The sequence below is a fragment of the Neofelis nebulosa genome, chromosome 12, assembly GCF_028018385.1.
Source record: "Neofelis nebulosa isolate mNeoNeb1 chromosome 12, mNeoNeb1.pri, whole genome shotgun sequence".
Classification (NCBI taxonomy): Eukaryota; Metazoa; Chordata; class Mammalia; order Carnivora; family Felidae; genus Neofelis; species Neofelis nebulosa.
Genome location: NC_080793.1, coordinates 84,986,889 through 85,010,534, shown reverse-complemented (window position 1 = coordinate 85,010,534; position 23,646 = coordinate 84,986,889). Strand labels below are relative to the sequence as shown.

The following is a 23,646-nucleotide window of genomic DNA, read 5'->3' as shown; positions in this document are numbered from 1 at the left end:
TCTCTCAAAAATAAACATTAAAAAAAATTTTTTTTTAAGTAAAAAAAATAAAAGTTCGTTCGACTGAATGAACGAACTCATTGAAGTATTTTTACTGAGTTTTCTATCATTCCTTCTGGTTGTTCCAAAACTGCACCCTGATTTATATTCACCACTGTCTGCGAAGTATTTTTTTCATATGAAAGTGGCCAGAGGACAGAAGAGCAAAGAATAATGTCCCAGAGGGGAAACCCCAGCTTTGAGGCCCCTTTACCTTTACGGAAGATTTCCTGTTTGGGGTTTCTTCATTGAAAATCAGTCGGCTGAGGGGCCAGAAGTTCGAGGCGCCCCAACAACGTCCAAGCAGCCCTGTTCAGGGAACCCACAGCTGCTGCATGTGTGAGTGATGCATGAGACTGTAGAAGAAGGTGCCCAGGAACTGGTGGGATTCCTTCCCACACGGGGTGACAGGGAGCCAAGCACAGAAGCTTAGGATGTGAGGTGACTGCTTCCCCTTCACACTGCCAAGCTGCTGTCCCTGGGACAGACTTGGAACCCGTGTAAAGTGTGGTGCTAATGGAAAAGGTGGCGGTACAGGGCATCGGTGTTTTGCAATTTTTTTCCTGTAAGCTACATTGTTGGAATGGTTTGACATGCAAACCTCTCCCTCCACCCCTACCGGCCCACAGACTTCCAGCTCTCCACCCTGGTACGCGACAACAATCAGCACATCATCGGGCTGACTCACCACCTACAGGGGCGGGGTCCCGGCTGGGGTCCCCGAGGCATAAAGCCCACAGGTACCGATGCCTCCTTGGCCAGCTCGTGGGAAGACAAGTCAGTCTTTGTTCTCCCAGCTGGACGGGAACACGCCAGAATGTGCTGCCTCCAAAAACATCTCCGCGGCGTGTTCCTGAGATGTGTTAATACATCCCAGTCAATCAATTCGGAATGCTGGTGGAAAAGGAAATCAACCAGCCATACAGGGTGGGCGCACGGACGTAGCTGAGGAGGACACTGACAGCAGAGGAAGAAGGAACATTTTCGGCTTTAATCAGAGGAAAGTGAGAGGTGACGCATGTAACTAAGGGTGTAAAGATATTATGCAGCTGGGCTAATCAATGCTTAGAAGCATCATCTCTCTTATATTTCATGAGTCCGGGGACATCCTTTTCCTCTTCTTCCGGGAGACCTGGTGTGCCTACCGAACAGCAACACTTAAAATGCCTTCACTTTGTGGGCAGTTAATCTGAGAGAAAAAAGGCAGAAGTGGGCAGGGATGGGAAAATCTGACAGCACAAGCTGAACCAATGTTTTCACAAAATGGTTTGCAAAGCTGATGGGATTTATTGACTGAACCAAATATTGTGACACTAAGTTCAGAAAAATCACATGATGACCTCTTGATTCTACCTAAAAGAGAGCATGTCCAAAATACAGAAGATCCCTCTGGGGAGGCAACTTGTTCACTTAGATAAGATCATGAAAAAATACCTAAAATACACACAGTACTTGCTCCCATAAACATCATGCTAAGCAGCACCTCCTTTATTTTTTTAATGTTTGTTCATTTTGGGGGAGAGGGGCAGGGAGAGAGAAGGAGAGGGAGAATCCCAAGTCCCAACCCCAAACTGGATCTTGAACTCACAAACCGTGAGATATTATTTAACCTCATTCCAAGAGCTGCTAAGATTAGAAATCTGGTCAGTATTAAAAAAAGAACCCTCACGAGAGCGGAATACTTATTTTTAAGTAGTGAGATCACTTGTGCACTTAGAACTACCAGCTGAGATCATGAGGAGACACACATGGGCTGCATGTTTAAACATTTCTTGTTGCCAGGATTTACAGCGAACTGCAACCCAAACCAGAACCAGGCTTAGCCTCTAAAACTGCACACTGGGGCACCGTGGCGGCTCAGTCGGTTAAGCGTCCAACTTCAGTTCGATGGTGATCTCGCGGTTTTTGAGTTCGAGCCCTGCGTTGTGCTGTGTGCAGACAGAGCTTCAGATTCTGTATCTCCCTTTCTCTCTGCTCCTCCCCTATATATATATACATACATACATATAACATGAGCATACTTTTCCTAAAGCATATGGAAATGAGTAAATCAGCTGCAGCTCATTCCAAAAATATCCAGCAGAGAAGCCAAGAGAGGAAAAACAGAATCAACCAACATTTTTTCCAAGTGAGAATTTCTACAAGGATTTGAATGAATCCTATCAAGTCTGATTTCCCGGTTGGGTCTCCTAGGAGGTTTTGATGAGAAAAGTCTACTCAATGCAATTTTTAGGTATGTTGCCAGGAAACAGCAAGAATGTATAACCTCTGTGAATTCGAGAACTATGCTGATATTCTTTGTGCCAGAGCAAATCAAACAGCCCTGTACAGAGAAGGACCCCAAAGCAGCAACTGCGAGCTGAAGTCGCTCATTTTCCAAGCCCACACAAACCCTTCTCGGGAGCTGCACAAAGGAGATGAACTGGAATTATCTGGGGCACAGAAGGCAAACCTGTGGAAAAGAGGCTAATGAGCTAGACTTTGGATGGGGTTGGCTAGCCCATCCAAGCTCTTCAAGAAAGAGGGAAGTGCAGAATCAGAAATAAACGCCAATACTCACGATGGGAAGTCTGGGGGGTAAGCAAGGCACAGAATATTCAAATCCTGTAGGAAAGGCTGTTTTAATCCTTTGCCTCACTCTGCAGCTTTAGAAAGAGAGCAGGAGCTCAAGTTTTTAATGTAGCACATCTCCCTGCTGGGCTTTTATTTTGTGTGTGTGTGTGTGTGTGTGTGTGTGTGTGTGTGTGTGTGTGTGTGTTTCCTTTCTTCTTGGCACCCAGAGAGCATCTGGGCAGAAATCTCCAAATGGAGGGTGTATTTGTGCCTGATGCCGGGAAGAGCCGGGATCTACCCTTCCCACATCCACGTGGGCTGTCTCTCGCTGCAAGATAAGGCATCTTTCCTTGGCTTAACCAGAGTTTAATCGCCTGTCTGAAACCTGAATGATGCTTAACCCATTCTGACTCGCTTGAGGTCTGGAACCACAACGCCCATAAGGTGAAGCTGGCTGCGGGTTAAAACAGAAGCCTTACTCAGGTCACGATCTCACGGTCCGTGAGTTCAAGCCCCGCGTCAGGCTCTGTGCTGACAGCTCAGAGCCTGGAGCCTGTTTCAGATTCTGTGTCTCCCTCTCTCTGACCCTCCCCCATTCATGCTCTGTCTCTCTCTCTCAAAAATAAATAAATGTTAAAAAAAAAAATTTAAAAAAACAAAAACAAAAACAGAAGCCTTACGAGGTGAAACAAGCTAGCCCTGAGGAGGGAGGGACCCTTCAGAAGCTCTCTGGGGGCCGGATGAATTCTGCGGTTCTGATTTAACCAGACAGGTGGAACTCTGAAAGGCAAGGCCTCTTATTTGTAGTGGTCTCAGCATTTTATTTGTTTATCTTTTCATGTTTATTTAGTTATTCTGAGAGAGAGACAGAACAGGAGCAGGGGAGGGGCGGAGAGAGAGGGAGACGGACAATCCCAAGCAGGCTCCGTGCCGCCACGCACAGCCCGATGCAGGGCTCGAACTCACCAACCGTGAGATCTTGACCTGAGCCGAAACCAAAGGTCAGACCCTTAACCAACTGAGCCACCCAGGTGGCCCTCGGCATTTTAAAAATTAGGAAGTTCGAGGGTAACTACTACTTTCTTAAAAAAAAAAATCTTCTGAAACACCATCACTATGTAGGAAAATACATTATTTCATTTATAAACCCAAGGGTGAAATTAGCCTTTAATAAGCTAAAAACTAAGTTTCATTTAAAGTTGAAATGTATAATTAAGATCCAATTATTAAACACACCAAAGGAATGGTGCTGCATGCTATACTAAATACGAATATGCCTGTTACTTTGGCTCTTAATTCACACTAAGAAAAAATACCTTTTCACCATAACCTCTATCAGGGAGGACATTTTACTGGTGACTGGCCTACTTTTGGGTTTCACGTAGTTTTCTCAAATATATACCTTCCCCTTGATCTGTTTAATCAGAACATCACAGACTCTACACTTCTGATTTTTTAATGCCAACAGAATGCTGGGAACAAGGAAAACCGCTCTCTGTGTTCCGCTTCTGGCTTAGCCATTAACTAACGATGTGAGTTGGGCAACTTGTGTTCTGTGGTCTGAAAGTGGGGACAAGTGGAATCAAAAAGATCCCCGTTGGCCCTCACCTATGCTTTTATGTCAGACAACTTCGTTTCTTCCCTTTGTTTTTCTGCTACACCACTCACAGGAGACCCCAAAGGACTGATCAGAACACGCATTTAATCCTTGTGCCGACTTTTCCAGGACACCCTAAAAGGTCATGGAGGGCAGCCCCAGCCTCTCATCAGCTTCCGTTCTGCCTTCGGAGAACAGGACTAAGACCCAACACCACAGACACACACAACGGATCTCGCGCTTGACCATCACAGGCAATTTCGCTATCGGGTTCACTGCAGTGGGCTCAGAGTTCTGTTTGAGAAATGCTGCTGCCCAGGAAAAATATTTACACAATCGAGTGGGCTGCACGGCACGGCAGTGTTCGACCTGCTCAGCCAGGAGCCTGTCTTATCAGCGGCCTTTGTACCTCATTTAAGATCCACATGGCGACAAAACCTGGAGCCTGGTCAGGTAACTGACCAGAAGATCAAGGTCTTATGAAATTGATTGTATGATTTTAAAATGACCACCAAATTTTTAACGCAGTTCGGTAAGTATTGTAAATAAGCAAATATATAGCTATCTGGAAAAAATAAAAAACTAACAAAGGCAAATATTAGCAAAAATAAGGCTGGGTGATGGGAGGCATAAAATGCTACTCTCTAATACTCATCTGTTGCTTTCATTTATTTAACTTTCATTAACAGTAATATAAGTCTATCCTTAAAATCACCGTATCTATGCACCCCGATGTTTAGAGCAGCACTATCAACAATAGCCAAATTATGTAAAGAGCCCAAATGTCCATCAAGTGATGAATGGATAAAGAAGATGTGGTTTATATATACAATGGAATACTACTTGGCGATGAAAAACAATCTTGCCATTTGCAACAACGTGGATGGCACTGGAGGGTATTATGGTAAGTGAAGTAAGTCAGTCAGAAAAAGACAGGTATCGTCTGTTTTCACTCATATGGGCAATTTGAGAAACTTAACAGATGACCATAGGGGAGGGGAAGGGAAGGAAAAAATGAGATAAAAACAGAGAAGGAGGCAAACCATAAGAGACTCTTAAATACAGAGAACAAACTGAGGGTTGATGGGATGGGGGGTAGGGGAGAGTGGCTGATGGGCATTGAGGCAGGCACTTGTTGGGATGAGCACCGGGTGTTGTATGTGAGTGATGAATCACGGGAATCCACTCCTGAAACCAAGACTACACTGTATGTTAGCTGATGTGATAAACAACACACACACACACACACACACACACACACACACACACACACAAACAGGAGAATACCTCTGATTATAGGAAGAAAAAAAAAAGGGAAAAAAAATCACTGTATCTGATGGAACCTTGTACAGCGGCACCTGAACAGGTGCCTTTCGGACCAGGAACTCACAAGAGAGTCAGCAGATCAAGAAGGGCAGTGATTTCCCCTGACATCCAACCAGCATTTTATACCGTAAAAAAGAGTTTTTATGGCTATTATTTTCTCTCTCCTTCACAACACACCTGTGAAGAAGGCAGGGCAGGTATTCTTATCTTCATCTGACAAATAAGCCACCTGTCATTTAGCTTCTGAAGAGATGCTAAGCTCTAATTAAAGTTTTACAACAGCAATTAGTGTTTACAGAGGTAAACAGTGCGTCCAGTTTACAACATGATTTCAGAAACCTGAGAAAGAGCAGACTGTCCCCATCCCCAAAGTGCAGAGACACAGCCATCCTCCTAACCAACGGCCCTCACTTCCTTCGTAGCTGGCCCCAAGAAAAGGGGACAGTCACGAGCAATTTATAAAGCTTGTACCTCGTCACGCTGACAGGTGGCCTTAGGGTGTTCTCTGGAATACCATAATAAAGGGGTTTTCATTAATGAAATCACAACTGTACCAGTCCACAGAAGTAGGACAGAGATCGTGTGGAAAAGAGGTCACACAGAAACAAATGACTGATACGGACAGGGTGGCCTGGAGGAAGATCAATCTGGAAGGGGTACCCAGGCGAGACTGTCCTGTGTAGCAGGTAAGAACAGACGACACCCGGCTAAATTTGAATTTCAGATACACAGTGCATACTTTTTTTAGTGTGAGTCAGTCCTCTATTTTATCCAGAGGCTCTGTCCACAGGAACCCTCAGCTTCCACTAGACGAAAGGTCTTCGAAAGCAGGAGGTGCATCGACCGAAGGCCTGTTTTGTTCCCTGCTGCATCCGAGTCCCCAGAACAGTGCCTGGCCCGCTGGACGCCCTCTATAATCTTTGCCATGAACTCGTCAAGTTTATTTCTGAAGCCAGGTGCTATGTATGCAGGTGCCTATCATATCACCTTTATGCATTTTATACGCCTGGAATTTATCATAATAAATTTACAAATTATAGCATCAACTAACTGCTCTTACTTTAAAATCAATACCTTTTGGGGTGCTGGGCGGCTTAGTTAGTTAAGGGCCTCTTGATGTCGGCTCAGGTGGTGATCTCATAGTGCGTGAGTTCGAGCCCCGTGTCGGGGTCCATGCTGACAGCTCAGAGCCTGCTTGGGATTCTGTCTCTTCCTCTCTCTGCCCTCCCTGCTTGCACCCTCTCTCCCATTCTCTCTCCTCCCCTCTCTCTCAATATAAATAAACTTAAGAAACAAAATAAAATAAAATCAGCTTTTATTCTAGCTAACTGAAGGACTCAGTGGGGAAGTCCAAGTGTAAAAGGACTCTGAATAGTCCCTTACTCAGTTTCAAGTCTCAAACAGGGACACGAATATGTGATGTCAGACCTCAGATGTGCTGGCAGCCAAGGGCACTGCTTGGCCAAGTGGTGTTTTTCTCAGCTGGCTTCTTCTGCTTCTGCTTTGTTCCTAAGACCATGAAAAGCATTTCTCGTGCCAATGCTCTGACTCCAACCTCATATGGGACTTTTCCTCAGGTTTTATGGAAGCCCAAAGCCTTGATTTTTCAGGGGAAGGGGTGGGCCAGACTCCTTTTGGGGCCATAAAGCCCTCTTTAACCCATCTTAATCTGCAGTCTGTAAATGTTTTTATGTTAATTACATTTCAAAACAGTATATTTATAAACAGCATATACTTCTGCATTGTTTGAGTTTGGCTTTTTTTTTTTTTTTTTTAAACAATGGGCAGGCATTTCTTTTGCAATACAGAGTAGGAAAACAAAAGGTAAAAATAGTGATTTTTATAAGCATTATCTCAACTGTGTGAAATACTTAAAATTTAAAGACCATACCAAAGGGGCGCCTGGGTGGCTCAGTTAAGTGTCCAACTTCGGCTCAGGTCATGATCTTGCGGTTCCTGAGTTCGAGCCCCACATCAGGCTCTGTGCTGACAGCTTAGAGCCTGGAGCCTGCTTCGAATTCTGTGTCTCCCTCTCTGTCTGCCCCTCCCCTGCTTATGCTCTCTCTCTCTCTCTCTCTCTCTCTCTCTCAAAATCATAAATATCATTAAAAAGAATTTTTTAAAAAGTTTAAAAAATAAAAATAAAGACCATACAGAAAAGGAGCACAACATGTATTTCTGGGTGGGGGCATTACCAGTAATTCTTGCTGTATTTTTTAAGAAAATGTTAAACTTTTATATCTTAGAATTTTCTAAAATGGGCCTCATATATATGTATATATGCATGCATATACGTGTGTGTGTGTGTATGTATAATTATAGTAATTATGTATGGCTGAGCCTCTAATCAGATTGCTTACAGAGGTCATGGCGACTAGAAAAAATAAAATTGTCCCTTGCCTGGTGCAGACACCTGTCTGCAGTAACTAATCATACCCTGATACCCCAGAAGTCACAAATCATAGAGCTTCCCTTTGTTTCTGGACGCAGTGCCCAGACCTGCTAGGCAGGGGGAAAGGTTACCGCTGGGTCATCAGACTTTAAGAACCAAAGGAAAAGAGACACTCCAGAAGAGTCAGGCTGGAGAAGGAACTGAGGGCAAATGGGATAGGTATCTAAACCCCTGAAGACAGGAATGTGCTAGACATGCCAGTGGGTCAAGGTCTAGAGGCACCACTAACTCCAGCCCCCCTTCCTCTGAACGTGTGGGAAGTGGGGGCAGGAGAGGGAAGGGAGGAGCATCACAGGAGATCGAAACTCACTCACAACACTCAAGACATTTCATGTTTCAATCTCCTCCCTCAGCAAATATTTGACTCGACACGAGGAATGATCCTGACTTTCCTTACTTAGGTTAAGGGACTGAGGTTCTCTGCCATCACACAGGGCTGATAGCGATGGTGAAGGGGACAGTGTCATCTCACAGGATTACGTACGAATTAGGGATGGGAGTAGAGACAGAGCAGCTTTGGCATCATGGTACGCCGTGAGTGTTCATTTAAAGGCTAGATTTGTGTCGTTTGTATTTTATTTTTAAGCTTATTTATTTTGAGAGAGCAAGCAGGGGAGGGGCAGAGAGAGAGGGAGAGAGAGAGAACCACAAGCAGGCCTTGCAGTGGTGGCACGGAGCCCGACAAGGGACTTGAACTCATCAACCGTGAGATCATGACCTGAGCCGAAGTTAAGAGTCAGATGCTTAACTGACTGAGCCACCTGGGCGCCCCCAGTTTTCCTTGCCGACAGCAGTCCTGAGCAGAATCTCTACAAGTCCCTGGCAGCTGGCAAGTAGAAGGGACCAACCGAAGAATAAACAGAGAAAGATGGGTTGTCCCAGAATAAACAGGAGTTTGGCTGGGTTTGGCCTGGGGCAAGAAAGCTACCGCGTTCTTGTCAGAGGGGATGCTTGCAGCCAGGACTGCTAGAAGGAAAAGTCACACGGGTGGGCTGGGGACACCCCCCGCAGAGGGCTCCTCCTGCCACAGTCCTTACCAGAGCTTGCTGGCTTACATGGCACTTGTAAGTCTGCTTCTGGTGCTCGTGTGGGTCTCAACCCTGCAGGCAGACACGTTTACTGATACCGCACACACAGAACAACAGTCCTGCCCCCTATTTCATGGTTAGTGCTGGAGCTGGGACTCCAATTCAGGTGGCCTGATTCCAACTCCACATTCCTTCCATGATCCAGTGTTCAGAGCAGCAGAGCCCCGACCCCGTTTCAGACACCGCGCGACAGTTCCTGCATACATACACAGTCACCGTTCTCGCACATTCTGCTCTTTGGCTGATCGCTCAAGAGAGGGACGGATGCTCGGCGTACCGTTGGGGGCAGGTGGTCGTCTCTCAGGAGGACTTCCTCTGCATTTGTTCTATAAATTTCTCCCACATCTTATATAAGCAATACCGGACGAGCTATGCAACCTGTGTAGGTCTCTAACGTAACTAGAGTAACAGCGAGAACACAAATCTTTATGATTCGTGATATGGCTTGTTGATTATTCCTCTCTGGGAAAGTTGCTCTAGCAAGTAAGCTCTTCCCTAGCCACTCTGTCCCTTTGTGCAGCAACACGAAACAAACCCTGCTTGGGACCGGACACTAGGAACTAGTTTTAGGCATCCAAACCTATCTCCTCTCGCATCGCTCAACCCCTCATAAAGAAGGGCAAGAGGAATGCCCATTATCCTTGGATCAGCACTGGGGATTTTACATTGATCTTTCAACACTTCAATAGAATTGACTTGGGTAATAATTTACCTAACTGATTTCTGCACATAAAGGCTCTAAAGATAAAAGCAAATTCTCTAAGAGATTTTGGAAAAAACAAAAACAAAAAAATAAAAAAAAACCAACCTAGCTTCGATGGATAGAAAATTGCTTTCTAAGTCCAGTTACCTAGACAACCTGCTATTATCTACCCATTGCTGAAAAAGACATAAGAAATCAGTTTGAACAAAGGCATACACTCTCTCTCTCTCTCTCTCTCCAGAGTTGAGTTACCTGAGGCACAGCCGTTAACCTTTGTGGCGTGAGCCATGCTGGCTGGAGTCCAATGACAGATCCAGAAAGGAGTGAGGAATCATGCAAATTTTATGCATCAAGTTCCCAAACGCAATCAACCTGAAACAATGAAGACAGCCCCGTCAAAATGGATCATTTAAAAATACGTACAACACTAAATCTTAGATGTCTGTTTACAAAGAAGGCTGCTAATGGAGAGAGCAAATTGGGAGTCGGGGAGAGGTGGCCCATGGATGGGGGTGATGACGGCCTGACCCCGCCACCTGGTGCTGAGATTCAGGTACCCACAGATGTGCCTGTGGATGGGACCCAGAGCAGGGCTCTAGACACGATACTCTTATCGGAGATGGAAATGGTTCTCCAGAAACGTGACATTTTTAGGAAGGTGGCCTTCAAATATCAAGGGCCTCCTCAGGGGCATCATTCCCTAGCCTACCGCAAATCCACTATAAACCATTTTTGGTACTTTACAAAAAAATTTATTTTTGAGAGAGAGAGAGAGAGAGTGAGTGCACAAGCAGGGAAGGGGCAGAGAATCCAAAGCAGGCTCCAGGCTCTGAGCTATCAGTATAGAGCTTGATGCGGGGCTTGAACATGCAAACCTAGAGATCATGACGTGAGCTGACGTCGGATGCTCAACCGACTGAGCCACCCAGGCGCCCTGACCATCTGTGGTTCTTGAATGTAACGTCTTTTCCAGACGCTGGCTCAAGACCTTCAAGGTAGTTGCTGTTGTAGCAAGCCTTCACATTTTTAAAGGATTGATTCACGGGAACCCTTCTGAGGTAACTCAAAGTCTTTTGCCTACTCGGTCTTTTAAAACATAAATCTGAGCTGGTCAGCTCCCCTCTTAAAAAAGTCTTCAGTATCTCCCACGGTCCTGTCGGATAACCTTTGAATGACAGTATAGCACATAGTTTGGAAACATCAGGGGTCACGATGGGCACCATATGTCTTACTTTATATTGATCCTCTATTTAAAAGTTAACTGAGGGGCGCCTGGGTGGCTCAGTCGGTTGAGCAGCCGACTTCGGCTCAGGTCATGATCTCGCGGTCCGGAGTTCGAGCCCCAAGTCGGGCTCTGTGCTGACCGCTCAGAGCCTAGAGCCTGTTTCGGATTCTGTGTCTCCCTCTCTCTCTGACCCTCCCCCATTCATGCTCTGTCTCTCTCTGTCTCAAAAATGAATAAATGTTAAAAAAAAAATTTAAAAAAAAGTTAACTGAGATTACTACTATAAGACATAGTAGAAACACAAAATTTAAAACAAAAAAGAAACAACAAGAGTAACAGGAAGGGAACATTGTTCTAACCTCTGCTTTTTCAAAACGCCTTTTGAAAAATACTGGTAAGGAAAGCAAACAATGGTACAGAGGAAAACAGTCCATTTCCACTGTGCCCAGATCCTAACTCCAGACCCACAAAACCCGAAGAAACCAATCTAACAAATTCCAAGTTGGGAATTCAAGTGTCGGTTCAGAAACCCGCAGTGACCTCCCCAAAAGAACAAAATGCTGGGGCGTCTGGGTGGCTCAGGGGGTCAAGCGTCCGACTTCGGCTCAGGTCACGATCTCACGGTTTGTGGGTCCGAGCCCCGCGTCGGGCTCTGTGCTGACAGCTTGGAGCCTGCTTTGGTTTCTGTCTCCTGCTCTCTCTGTCCCTCCCCACGTGTGCTCTGTTTCTCCGTCTCTCAAAAATAAATAAATGTAAAAAAAAATAATAAAATAAAAAAAAGAACAAAATGCTAATACATACGCATATACACGTCTAATGCAGCCAGTGAAATCACTTAAGAGCTTTCAATAATGTAGTAAAATACTCAAAGAACATCGATAAAAATTGTATTCTGTCATAAACCCAATTTTGTGAAAAATATGTACATATTTACACATTGATTTAAAACCCCAAGAAATAAATACACCAAAATGTTCCATATGGTTGCCCCTGGCTGATGCAATTAGGGAAGAACTTAGCTCCTTTGTTACTTTTGTAATAGTAACTATTAAAAAAAAAAAGATTGGAGACTTCCCGTCTCTGGTTTTATTTGCTTTCAAGTGCACGGGAGAAAGAAGAAAGAATTTTCAAAACGCAACGTGAAAGGGAACTATGAGGCCACAGTCATGGAGAGTGTAAGAAGTGAGAAATCCAAGTACATAGAAGGAAGGCACAGGAAATGGCTGATCTCTGTGATCACACAGTGACAGTCGCTAGCTGAAGAGCTAGTGAAATTGTCTTCGCTGCCTGAATGGGTTTACGCTTGTAGTTCAAAGCGAACTACTTACTGTTCCCTTGCTTGGCTTTTCCAGCTTTGGGGACTGCCACTCCGCCCACCGGCAGAGACCGGATTCTCAGCATCCCCCGAGAAGCTCCCTGCTGGTCCCCACTTGGTGTGTGACAGCACACCAGGAGGAAAGGATGGCTCTAATCTCTCTGCAGTCACCTGACATTCTGTTGGAAACAGGCACTGGTCCGGGTCCATGGCCTTGAGCTTGGGAAGCAGTAACCTCCATGCAGGCAGAGCTGGCTTTAGGGATACAATGAACATTACCTTTAAGAATAGGAATGACTATACAGGTCTGGCAAATGTAGCTTGGTTTAAAAAAAAAAAATGTGGGGACTGGGAGAGAAGAAGGAAGAGAGGGAACAGGGAGATAAGGGGACAGAGGACAGAAGCCCAGCTTCTGAAATTCTTCAACTGATTACACTTTTGAAAGCCAACAAAAGCAAATCTAAGCTGATTCGTGACCCCTTTCTAGATCGGTGCGCTGGGCTGATGCTCTTGCTTCAGAATGGCTTGTAAATACCACCCCTTAAACTTGTGAGGGCAAACAGAAGGCAAGAAGAAACAGGCTGCATGTGTTATGGGTGCATGAAGTAGGTGTCAAGGTATTTGGATGGAGATATGCCCAGAATCTCCTGAGTGAAGCTTCATAAACTTTGGTCCAAGGTCCCCTCCTGTTAGTGAAGAGCCTTCGCCTGGCGGAAAATCTTTATGTCCGATCCAAACTGGTCTCTCCCACCCTCCCCCAAACCGAACGATAAAATCAAAAGGAAGGAGAAACCTCAAAAAGGGAACAAGCATGCCACCGGTAATATAATAAGATATGTGTCACCGGGTGTGGATCCGGGTAGCGTCTATGCAAAAACAACAGTTTCATATGGTGTATTGATTTTTCCCAGTTATTGTTCATGCCTGACAGGTGGCCTCAAACTGTGAGGACTTAGTCTTCTTAATGATATGCAGATTCTTATGTCAGTGCATTATATAAACCAGAAAAGGGTTGGCCATGTTCCATTCTCTGTTACAGATCAATAAACTGCTTCTTTTCTTCCCCAGAGAAGGCTGCAAACCAGTAAATCTTAAGCGGGACAATGGTGGCTTAGTTGAGCTCACTAAGAAAAAGCACTCCTTTGAAAGCCTCTAGGGAAATACATCAATACAGAAAATAAAGAATTTGTCGTCTTCTCTATTTCAAGCGACAAATCTGAAGAACATTTTAGTAGCTCCCCGAGCGCAGCGCAGAGAATAATGTAGACGTTACATGAATTTATCCCGTAAACGCATGACATTAGTTCAATACGAAACCAACAGGAGGAACAGCCCACTGGGTCTTCTCTAAGAAAGCATTAGTGAAAACAGATAGATGAACTTGAGATTTGACATATACCCTAGACTGGCTCTGGCAACCAACCAAATGCCACTGCCTTGGTTAGAGCCCAGATAATGATGATGAGGACACTGCTGATGACCAAGCAGATGACAGCTGGTATTCACTGAGCTCTTACTCTTATCAGTTATTGAGATATAAATGGTATCCATTCTATGGTACACCATTACTTTAAGTAGCACTGATTAAAAACTAATGTTGCTAATTAAACAGTCTTAAAATGCTTAAGATTATATTAATTGTAGGATATATCCTCATCTCAGAAATGTTAGAATGTGAAAAATGTGCATCTTAGAATTTGTGAACTTATGTTACATTCAGGGCATTTAGGTTTTTTAAAATTTATTTGGGGGGGGCATGAGTGGGAGAGGGACAGAGAGAGAGAGAGAGAAAGGTGGGGGAGGGGGCAGAGAGAGAGAGAGAGAGAGAGAGAGAGTGAGAGAGAGAATCCCAAGCAGGCTCTGCGCTGTCACCAAAGAGTCCCATGTGGGGCTTGATCTCATGAACCATGAGACCATGACCTGAGTTGAAATCAAGAGTTGGATGCTTAACCAACTGAGCCACCCAGGCGCCCCACATTCAAGGCATTTTTTAAAGCACCTAACAGTTATCACCTCATTCAAACTTCACAATAACCCTGCGAGCTACTAAAAATTCTCTCTCCCCATTTTACAAACGGGAAGCTCAGGCATAGGGAGGTCAGAACACGCCTGGCTAGGGGTGCCTGAGTGGCTCAGTCGGTTGAGCGTCCGACTTTGGCTCAGGTCATGATCTCGCGGTCCATGAGTTCAAGCCCCGCATCGGGCTCTGTGCTGACAGCCTGGAGCCTGAAGCCTGTTTCGGATGCTGTGTCTCCCTCTCTCTCTGCCACTCCCCCGCTCATGCTCTGTTTCTCTCTGTCAAATATAAATAAACATTAAAAACAAACAAAAAAAAACCATGCCTGGCTCACAGAACTAGGAAGTGCCAGAGCCAAGTGCAGGGGTGAGCAATCCAGCCCTAGAGCCCGCACTCCAGCCCTCGTGGGTAAGGGCCCTGTTGCTTTATCAAGTAAAAATTTATGCACCTAAATAAGGGGAACCTTTCAAGGCCCCCACCTGAGGGATGTATACGCTTACTGAAAGGATACTTAAATTCCTTTTAGAAAGAAAGCTATGTTTCAGAATTTTACAGCATTTGTTTTTGAAGCAACTGTATTTCCCGTCTTACTCCTTGAGATTACATGTTTAAGAGCCTGAGGAGGGACTTACATGACACATAGGAAAGGCCATCGTATGCGCCCATCACACTTTGATCGGGACTCCCCAGGATACTCGTCCATGTGGCTACCCGCCTTGTTCCTTAGACTGTACTACGGATGTCATTTGACTCAATACATTAAGTACTTTTTCACCTGACCAACATGCTCCCCCGCTCAGGGTTAGGTGGGAGGCTCCCAATGGAATCGTAGTAATTTCAAAAATGGACAGAATCAGGGCAGTCAAATTGGAATAAGAACCTTCCTGTTCAAGTGACAAGTGTTAAGAGGGGAAACCACCGTTTTGATGTACACGTTCTGGAATCTCGTCTACAACATGTCATAGTATTGTTTGTTTTGCTTCACAAAATTAACAACATAGTTATACCTAAACTCTGGAAAAGACAGAAAAAACAGTCACTCGCAATCTCTCAGTGCTGACGTGGCCATCATGACCAGCTGAGGCTCTTTCTTTTTTTTTTTTTTTTAATGTTTATTTATTTTTCAGAGAGAGAGAGAGAGAGAGAGAGAGAGAATACAAGCAAGCAGGGGAGGGACAGAGAGAGAGGGAGCCACAGAATCAGAAGCAGGCTCAGACTCCGAGCTGTTAGCACAGAGCCCGATGCGGGGCTCGAACTCGCAAACTGCAAGATCGTGACCCGAGCTGAAGTCAGACACTCAACCGACTGAGCCACTCAGGCGCCCCCCTGAGGTTCTTTCTCTTCAACGTGTGAGGACTCTATGTGTATTTTTGTCACTTCAACACATTTTAAAGACCTGCAACTCTTAGAATTGGTACCAGCCACTCTTCCTTTTCTACTTGGAGGCAGCAGATAAACGAAAGCTCCGCATCATTCTCAGAGGCTGACACACTAGTGCCAGAAACAGACAGACAGACAAAGGACAAAGCACTCGAAAAGCAGTGTACATGCAGTTAATTCTAATCCACAGCAAGATGGTCTTACCTTGCCCAAACAGGCTGTGAATGGCCAAAAATGTATTCATAAGAGACCACGTGGCCAAAGTCTTAAAGGATGAATGAATGTTTTCCAGGGTGACAAAGAAGGGCATTCTCGACAGAAGGAACAGAGTATGCAAAGTCAAGAGATAAGGAAGTGCATGGTGGGGTGCCTGCCTGGCTCAGTCGGTGGAACATGCAACTCTTAGTCTTGGGGTTGTGACTTTGAGCCCCACGGTGGGTGTAGAGATTACTTAAAAAATTTTGGGGCACCTGGGCGGTTCAGTCAGTTAAGTGTACAACTCTTGGCTTCAGCTCAGGTAATGATCTCACAACTTGTGAGTTTGAGCCCCGCTCGGGGCTCTGTGCTGACAGCTCCGAGCCTGCTTGGGATGTTCTGTCTCCCTCTTGCTCTGCCCCTCCCCTGCTCTCCCATGCTCTCAAAAATAAATAAAATAAAATAAAACCTTGAAAAAAAAAAAAGAATAGAGTACATGACAAGTAGGGCTGTGGCTAGAGCAATGTCTGTTTCCATAGGGGCTCAGTTATGGTAAAACAAAGAGGACTAAGGCCTGAGCGCTCAAGAGAAAGCTAAGAAGAATACAGTCTACAAGCCAAAGTCCACACACACACACACCCCTTTACCCTAATAAAACATGCAAAGCTCATTTATTTCTTTAAATAAGGCAGTCTTTCAAACAACCATCCAAAAACCTGTCCAACTTATTATACACCCTCGATGACTGCCCAGATATTTCTGTCCAGAGTTTAATTGAAAGTAACTTAATTAAAAGTACGTTTGAGTGCAAACTTTGGCCATCGTTCATTATCAGATTATCTTCTGGGGGTTTCTGGTATTGGCTCCTACCACAGGAATTGTGGCGGTAATGTTAACCAGCTCTTGGTCACTTTCCAACCAAATTACCTAATTATGACCCAACCCCATTTACCCTTCTCAAATACAGGGGATAATTTTCTTGGTATGGGGTTGGGGGTGGGGGGAGGGTTTGCTGGAAAGAAATCTCAATTATCAATCAAGATCTAAATCAGAGTCCTGGATGCTAGTTTCATTTATAACATAGAAAGGCAATTGGGTTCTCCCCATTATAAAAATTTTACGCTACACTTGTTCAAACAGTTATATTTACAATCTTATTCTCTGGGGTGATATTTAAGAGGCCAGAAGAAGTGTTTCTGTCTCAGGAACAAGTTGAAATGCAGACATTAAGGAGAATGTATGGAGGAAGCAATAATAAACACATTCATTTAACAAGTGCCCTGTCATGTGCCAGGCACTGATGTTGGCACAAAGGATACAGCAAGGAGCAAACAAGACACCCACCTGCCCCCTTGCCCCAAACAGTCTAACTGGATCTGTGCTTTGGGCTGAAAGAGACTTTAGATTTCAGAGTATGTTTAACAGATGAGCTGTACTAATAGCCAATTCCTGACTCCTCTTTTCCGCATTATTTGAAAAGAATTCCCGTGTTAAGACCTGCCTCCTTGTGCCCCAAAGTGGGTGTGGGCGTGTCCAGCCCTCGCCCAGACCCCCCGCCCATCCACATCCACTTTCTGCGAGTGTGTATACGAACAATGCTCCTCCAACAGGTTAAAGGCACCTCAGAGCCTGCAGACACTCAGAGCCCAGCCTGGCTCTGCTCCAGCCGGGTTGCTGGAATCCACACAGCTTCCTGAACACTTGAAGAAAATGAAGGTAAATTTTCTTTCCAGGAAATTTTCAGTGATCAGAGTTTATCAGATCATAACCACCTAGGCTGAAAACTAGCTGTTTTTCTCTGCAAAACAACGGGGCAACGGACGGGCAGACAAATGAGCGTCAGAAGTGTTGAAGCTGTTTTTTTTAAAGCTTATCACCTTTATGTTTTTTGTTGACTTCAGAGGAAACTGCTTTTATGACTCTGCATAGGCGCACGAAATAGAACTTACCAATTTGCTTTGGTTCATCTCTAAAGGGTGTAGGGAAAACAGACCACAGCAGACACCTAACCCTTTCATTTATAAATTTGTTCTCATCAGTGAAATCTTGCTCTTACTTAGCAAGCATCTCCATTGCTACTAGTTTTGAGTTAAAATGTCGGTGTTTTTGCCGATTCAAATATTAAAGAACCCAAATGTGATGGCCACAGCTGTAAGAGAATTAGTTTACTGTCATTCGAAAGGATTTTGTTCATTTCCTATTTTAATTTTTTTTAAATGTGAAATTCTCATTTATTTACTGCTGTAGCAGGCATTTTGCCTCGAACTCCTCTGGGATTGGATGCCTACAGGATATTCTCTGTGATTACTCCGAAACTGATCAAAAGTAATTGAATGGTGAGTTTAAGGGTGCCTGGGACTGTCACTAAGCCAACGGGGATAACGCATCTTTAGGTGCTTCATCTTCAAGCAAAAGGCTCTCAAAGTGTGGTTCCTTGGCAGCAGGATTAGCTTGGATGTTCTGGGAACTTCTTGGAAATGCATTCCAGACCTACTGAATCACACAATCTTTGGTGGGGTCTGCATCTTAACCAGTCCTCCAGGTGATTCTGTTTCAGGCCTAAGGTTCTCAAAACCACTGCCTTAAAAGGTGGGTTAACTGAGAAAAAATATATCCTAAGGCTCCAAGAGCCAGGAACGTCCACTGATTGAATTTTTTAATTTTATTTATTTTGAGAGAGGGAGAGTGCAAGAGCAGGGGAGGGGCAAAGAGGGAGGACAGAGTGAATCCCAAGAGAGCTTCATGCTGTCAGTGCAGAGCCTGATGTGGGGCTCAAATCCACGAACCGCGAGATCGTGACCCGACCCAAGATCAAGAGTAAGACGCTCAACTGACTGAGCCACCCAGGCGCCCCAAGAATGTCCACTGATTTTAAGAAAACGGCCCCCACTGATTTAGAAAACATCCCCCAAGGGGCACCTAGATGACTCAGTCGGTTAAGCATCCGACTTCGGCTCAGGTCGTGATCTCATGATTGCGGAGTTCAAGCGCCACATCGGGCTCTCTGCTGTCAGCACAGAGCCCGCTTCGGATCCTCTGTCTCCCTCTCTCTGCCCCTCTCCCACTTGTGCCCTCTCAAAATAAACATTAATAAAAATAAAAATAAAACATCCCCAAGAGGCCTAACTTTTTGCCACTCATTTACCCCAAAAATAACGATTGGGCGCTCAGCATGGAAGAGGCACACTGCTGGAACTTGAGGGGTCAACAAAATAAACCCAGTTCCTGCCTTCTTGGGGCTTCGAGGCAGGAATTTCACACACAGTGATGCACACACACACGAGGAAATTATTAACATTACGCTAAGTACCACAAGGGAGGAAAGAATAGGTGTTGAGTGAGAATACGAAGGCCGACGTTTTTAGGGTTGAAGATGAGGACAATGGAGCCGGGTGGGGTGGGCGGTCCTCAGAAGCATCTCTAGGGAAACGTCACTGAAGGTGAGGAGTGAACAACAGGTAAGGGCCAGCTGGGGGAGTATGGGAAATGAGGACGGGGCCCAGAAGCAGCCAGACACATCGGTGCTCCCACCAAGTCCCACGATGGCGTATCAAACAACTCCATAAAGGAAGGAAAATCTTTTCAAAGAACAGCAAATGGCCACTTAGAGGCAAAACAAAAAACCCTGACCTCAACGTTTCACCTCACACAAATATCAATTTGATAGGACCCATAATCTTGAATGTAAAACAAAAAATACCTTCTAAAACCTTTAGAAGAAAACGCTGAAGATCTTCAAGACCTAGGGCTTGGAGAGGAGTTTCCAGAGGACGATGAAAGATCCATAAAAGTAAAAACTGATGAAGTGATCTTCATTAAAATTAAAATCCCCCCCCCCTTTTTTCCCCTGTAAAAGCATGGTCCAAAGGCACTTGGGTAAAGAAAAAGCTCTATAGATTTGAGCAATTGAGTTTATTTAAGAAAGGTAAAGAGCAGAGAGGTGAACAGAGGCTAAATGAAAGGACATTTGTTGGGCCTTGCTGGACATGGAAAGGAGAAGACGTTTTATTTTTTTCAAAGTTTATTTACTTTGAAAGAGAGTGCACACACACACACACATTCACACAGACATAAGTGGGGGAGGGGCAGAGAGGGAGAGAGAGAATCCCAAGCAGGCTCTGCATTGTCAGCCCAGAGTCTGATTCAAGGCTTCGTCTTAAAAACCGTGAGACCTGAGCCAAAACCAGGAGATGAACATTTAACTGACTGAGCCACCCAGGCGCCCCAAAGTCACTGAGCATTTTAATCCCAATGAGTAACACAAAATAAATTATCTTACTTTCAAGTATTTTGCTTAGGCTTCTTACCATTTTAAGGAGTGGTAGGTTGGTTCTTCCATTATAATTATTCTTATTCTTATTCCTACTACTATTGAGAGAAGACACGAGATGTTCCAGGAATGGTTTTTTCAGACTTCACAGAAAATTTCCCCTCTGAGTATACTTTGGCTTTGAAAATTTTTACTTCAGACTCTTTCACAGAGAGGCACAGCCATGCCGAGCAGACATTTCCCAGGAGTTCTCGCGTCTTCTCCAGAACATACAAGTTCCTACTTATTTTAGAGAAACTTAAAAGATGACAAGTACACAGCCCACAATGGTACATTGTGTTATCAATAGAGCATATGCACTTCAATTAAAAATGGTTACAGGAAAAGCTGGAACCAGAAACTAAACCTAGAGACTTGGGAAAAACCAGCTCCTGCTGTGCCCCCGGACACCCTCAAAGTTGCCCTTATATGTCCTACAAACTGTTCCGGCAAGTCTTAGACGTTGTTTTCTTTAGCTGAAACAAACCTCACTTAAGCTTTTCCCTTTTGAATGCAGGAGACTCAAAATATTCACTGCTTTTTTTTATCGTCTCAGGCTTTCATGCCGGGACAAGCACACTGCTTTCGTGACTCTGCAAAGGTCCTGCTCACGTTCATCTACCCATGGTAGGTGAGTAAACACCAGGGTGTAGGGTGGGGGCGCTGGCACCGGCCGAAGCAGAAAATGGAAATGCTAGGATCTAGCCAGCATCTCATTCCGCTGAGGGATGCTTTGGATAGGAGCAACAGAGTGAAAGCCTGACCAATGACAGGCCACACCTGAGCCTTGTCTCCTGGTCATCAAGGGAAGGGCAGACCCCTGGCGTCATTCCCACCAATTTCAAATGGTCAGAGGGCACAGACACGTCCTCTGGGGGCCCATTCGAATGCCATCGATCACTCAACCTGTTCAGCTGGGAAAGGCAACAGGCCTGGGGAAGGCGACTCAGCAGCGGGACTTCAATCCCTGCCTCCTCATGCACAGGTCCTGCCTCCTCCAGGCCCTGCCTCTCTGTTCCTTCTTCTAGAAGGCTCTGATAGCAACGGCTCAACTCTCCTACACCTGGAAAAGTGTGAGAGGAGGGAGCCTGTCCGAGACAGGCTTCACTCCTAACCCAGGACAAAAACGCTGGGCTTGAGTCAGAAACACAGGCTGAAGTCATGTCCCCAGAAAGGCGGCTTCTGAGGATGAGAGCAGACATCTGCTCCCCTGGGGGCCTTACTGAACATTTAGCCTCCTGGGTATTAACACCTTGCGGGTAGGAGCGGAGACAGCCAGGAGGCGAGAAGGCAAGGTCCCAAACTCAGAAAGGCAGCGAACACTGAGATCCATCTACAGAGGGGTAGAAAGGTCTGTTAGGGCATGTGTATCACACCGAAGCAAAATTAATTCACAAACATTTTCGTGAACCTACAGGAAGGGGGTAGGGAGAAGCCCAAATAAGAATTTCTAGCCATCAAGGGAAGATAAATGTTCATTAATGGCAAAGTATCTATTATTTCTAATTTAAGACGTCTAACATCTCAGGGATATTGTTTTTATTAGGGTTACACTGTTTAGTAAAATAAATATAGGGGTATCTGGGTGGTTTGGACGGCTGAGCGTCCAACTTGGGCTCAGATCATGATCTCACAGTTCATGATTTCGAGCCCCACATCGGGCTCTGTGCTGACAGTGTAGAGCCTGCTTGAGATTCTCGCCCTCTCCTCTCTTTTCTGCCTGTCTCCTGCTCATGATTTCTCTCTCAAATAAATACACTTAGAAATAAATAAATTACAGGTTGATAGGCAGTTACAGGTGTTGGCTAACAGCTTCTAAGCCCCCGTGCTGTTCCAGCATGTTCCGGGTCTATATTGCTTGTAACACAGTAAACAACACCAAAAACTACGCATCCAAAAATCTCTCTGCACACAACTGATGTGTTTTCAGGAAGTTTGAAATTAACATGACAATTTTCACTGTTCACTAGGGGATTCTCTGCTTATTCTTCAATCTTGGCTCAAAGTAACTCAGGTTTTATAAACTCAGTTCCTACATAGGGTATTAATGTTGTCGCTGGGGGTAAATTTATCAAAAATGTTTAATTCTTTCATCTGGAAGTCCAGGAAAGAGAAATCCTTGATTGACTTAAAGTGGCTCATTACCTACTACATTATAAGAGGCTTGATGTGTAACTGAGTGGTCAGAACAGAGTAAATTCTAGATTCCTAAGACTGAAGAAGTCGCTGTAGTCAAGTACATACACTTGGAACATGCATACCTTCTGGAATAGGCTCTCAGTTATCCTTTTAAGGAGGTATCTAATGCACATGTCCACACCCAGAATAAGCAGATGGTTAGAGAAAGTGCTGGTAAACCACAGAAGAAAATTTAGCTATTGCTGCCCTTGTGAGGTCAGAATCTTTAAGTTAGTTTCATGGAAGGAGAATTTAATACAGTCAACTATGAATTCCATAAAATTTTTTTGAAGCTATGAAACAAAGATGTTTTGATAGGTTTTGTTTTTTCTTATTTTGGAAAGAGGGGCAGAGGAAGAGAGAGAAAGAGAAGGAGAGACTCCCAAGCAGGCTCCACGCTTAGGGAGGAGCCCAACATGGGGCTCAATCCCACAACCCTGGGACAGTGGCCTCGGCTGAAATCAGGAGTCAGACACTTAATTAACTGAGTCACCCAGGTGCCCCCAAAGGTTTTTTCTTTTTTTTAAAGAGAGCCGAGACTGTAGGCAAAAATAGAAAATATATATATTGACACTCAAACATATTTTGGAGGTGCCCTTATAAAAATAAAACCACACACAGCAAGTGAAAACATGTGAATAGATTACATATATAATACTGTGTGACCACGAAATTCTTGGTTGCTGTGGCTGAACAACCGAAAGGGCTCTGAAGATCACCTACATTAAGATCCTGTTTGCTTTTGTAGAGAAGAACGCTCTGTGAAGTAACAGAGGTGAAGAGGCAGAATACAGTCGGAGAAACCAGTGAACGGTGGCCCCGCGTCCTTACGGGTAAAGAGAGGAAAAGCTTCTCTCCTAGAATGGAAGCAAGAGGGGATGGAACTTTCCTTTCTGAACTTCCTCTAGTTTCCTATTCATTTCCTTAGACTTCTGTCCTCCCAGCCCTCCACTGATGTAAAAGGAGCCCGTGTTTGGAATTCCAAGCCCACAAAATGTGCATGTCTGTATTTTATTGGCAGGAACGCCGGGCCTCTGCACAGGACACGTTATTTAAGAGTTTTGAAGACACTGGGAACCAGAGGTAAGGTGCCACTGGACGGTTCTTCCTGCTCTAGCCTCTGCAAAGCACAGCAGCTCGTGACAGTCCAGGGTCCCCCCCCTCGCCCCCCCCCCCACCCCGGTGTCACTCTAACTTGCCTGCAGTGCAACAGCGACATCCAGAGTCAGAACCAGCTGAAACACCCGTGTCCTGACTCCCCGCGGCGCC

The 23,646-nt window shown here is 44.9% G+C and overlaps 1 protein-coding gene across 2 annotated transcripts in view; it reads right to left on the bottom strand.

Moving 5' to 3' along the window:
* Positions 1-23,646, bottom strand: part of KANK1 (KN motif and ankyrin repeat domains 1) — a 210,605-nt gene that overhangs the window by 55,610 nt on the left and 131,349 nt on the right. For both annotated transcript variants that reach the window (XM_058695771.1, XM_058695772.1), the window contains exon 3: positions 10,011-10,130. In XM_058695771.1, coding sequence (XP_058551754.1) covers positions 10,011-10,047 — 37 coding nt within the window. In that variant the 5' untranslated portion in view covers positions 10,048-10,130. The remainder of the gene's footprint in view (positions 1-10,010; positions 10,131-23,646) is intronic.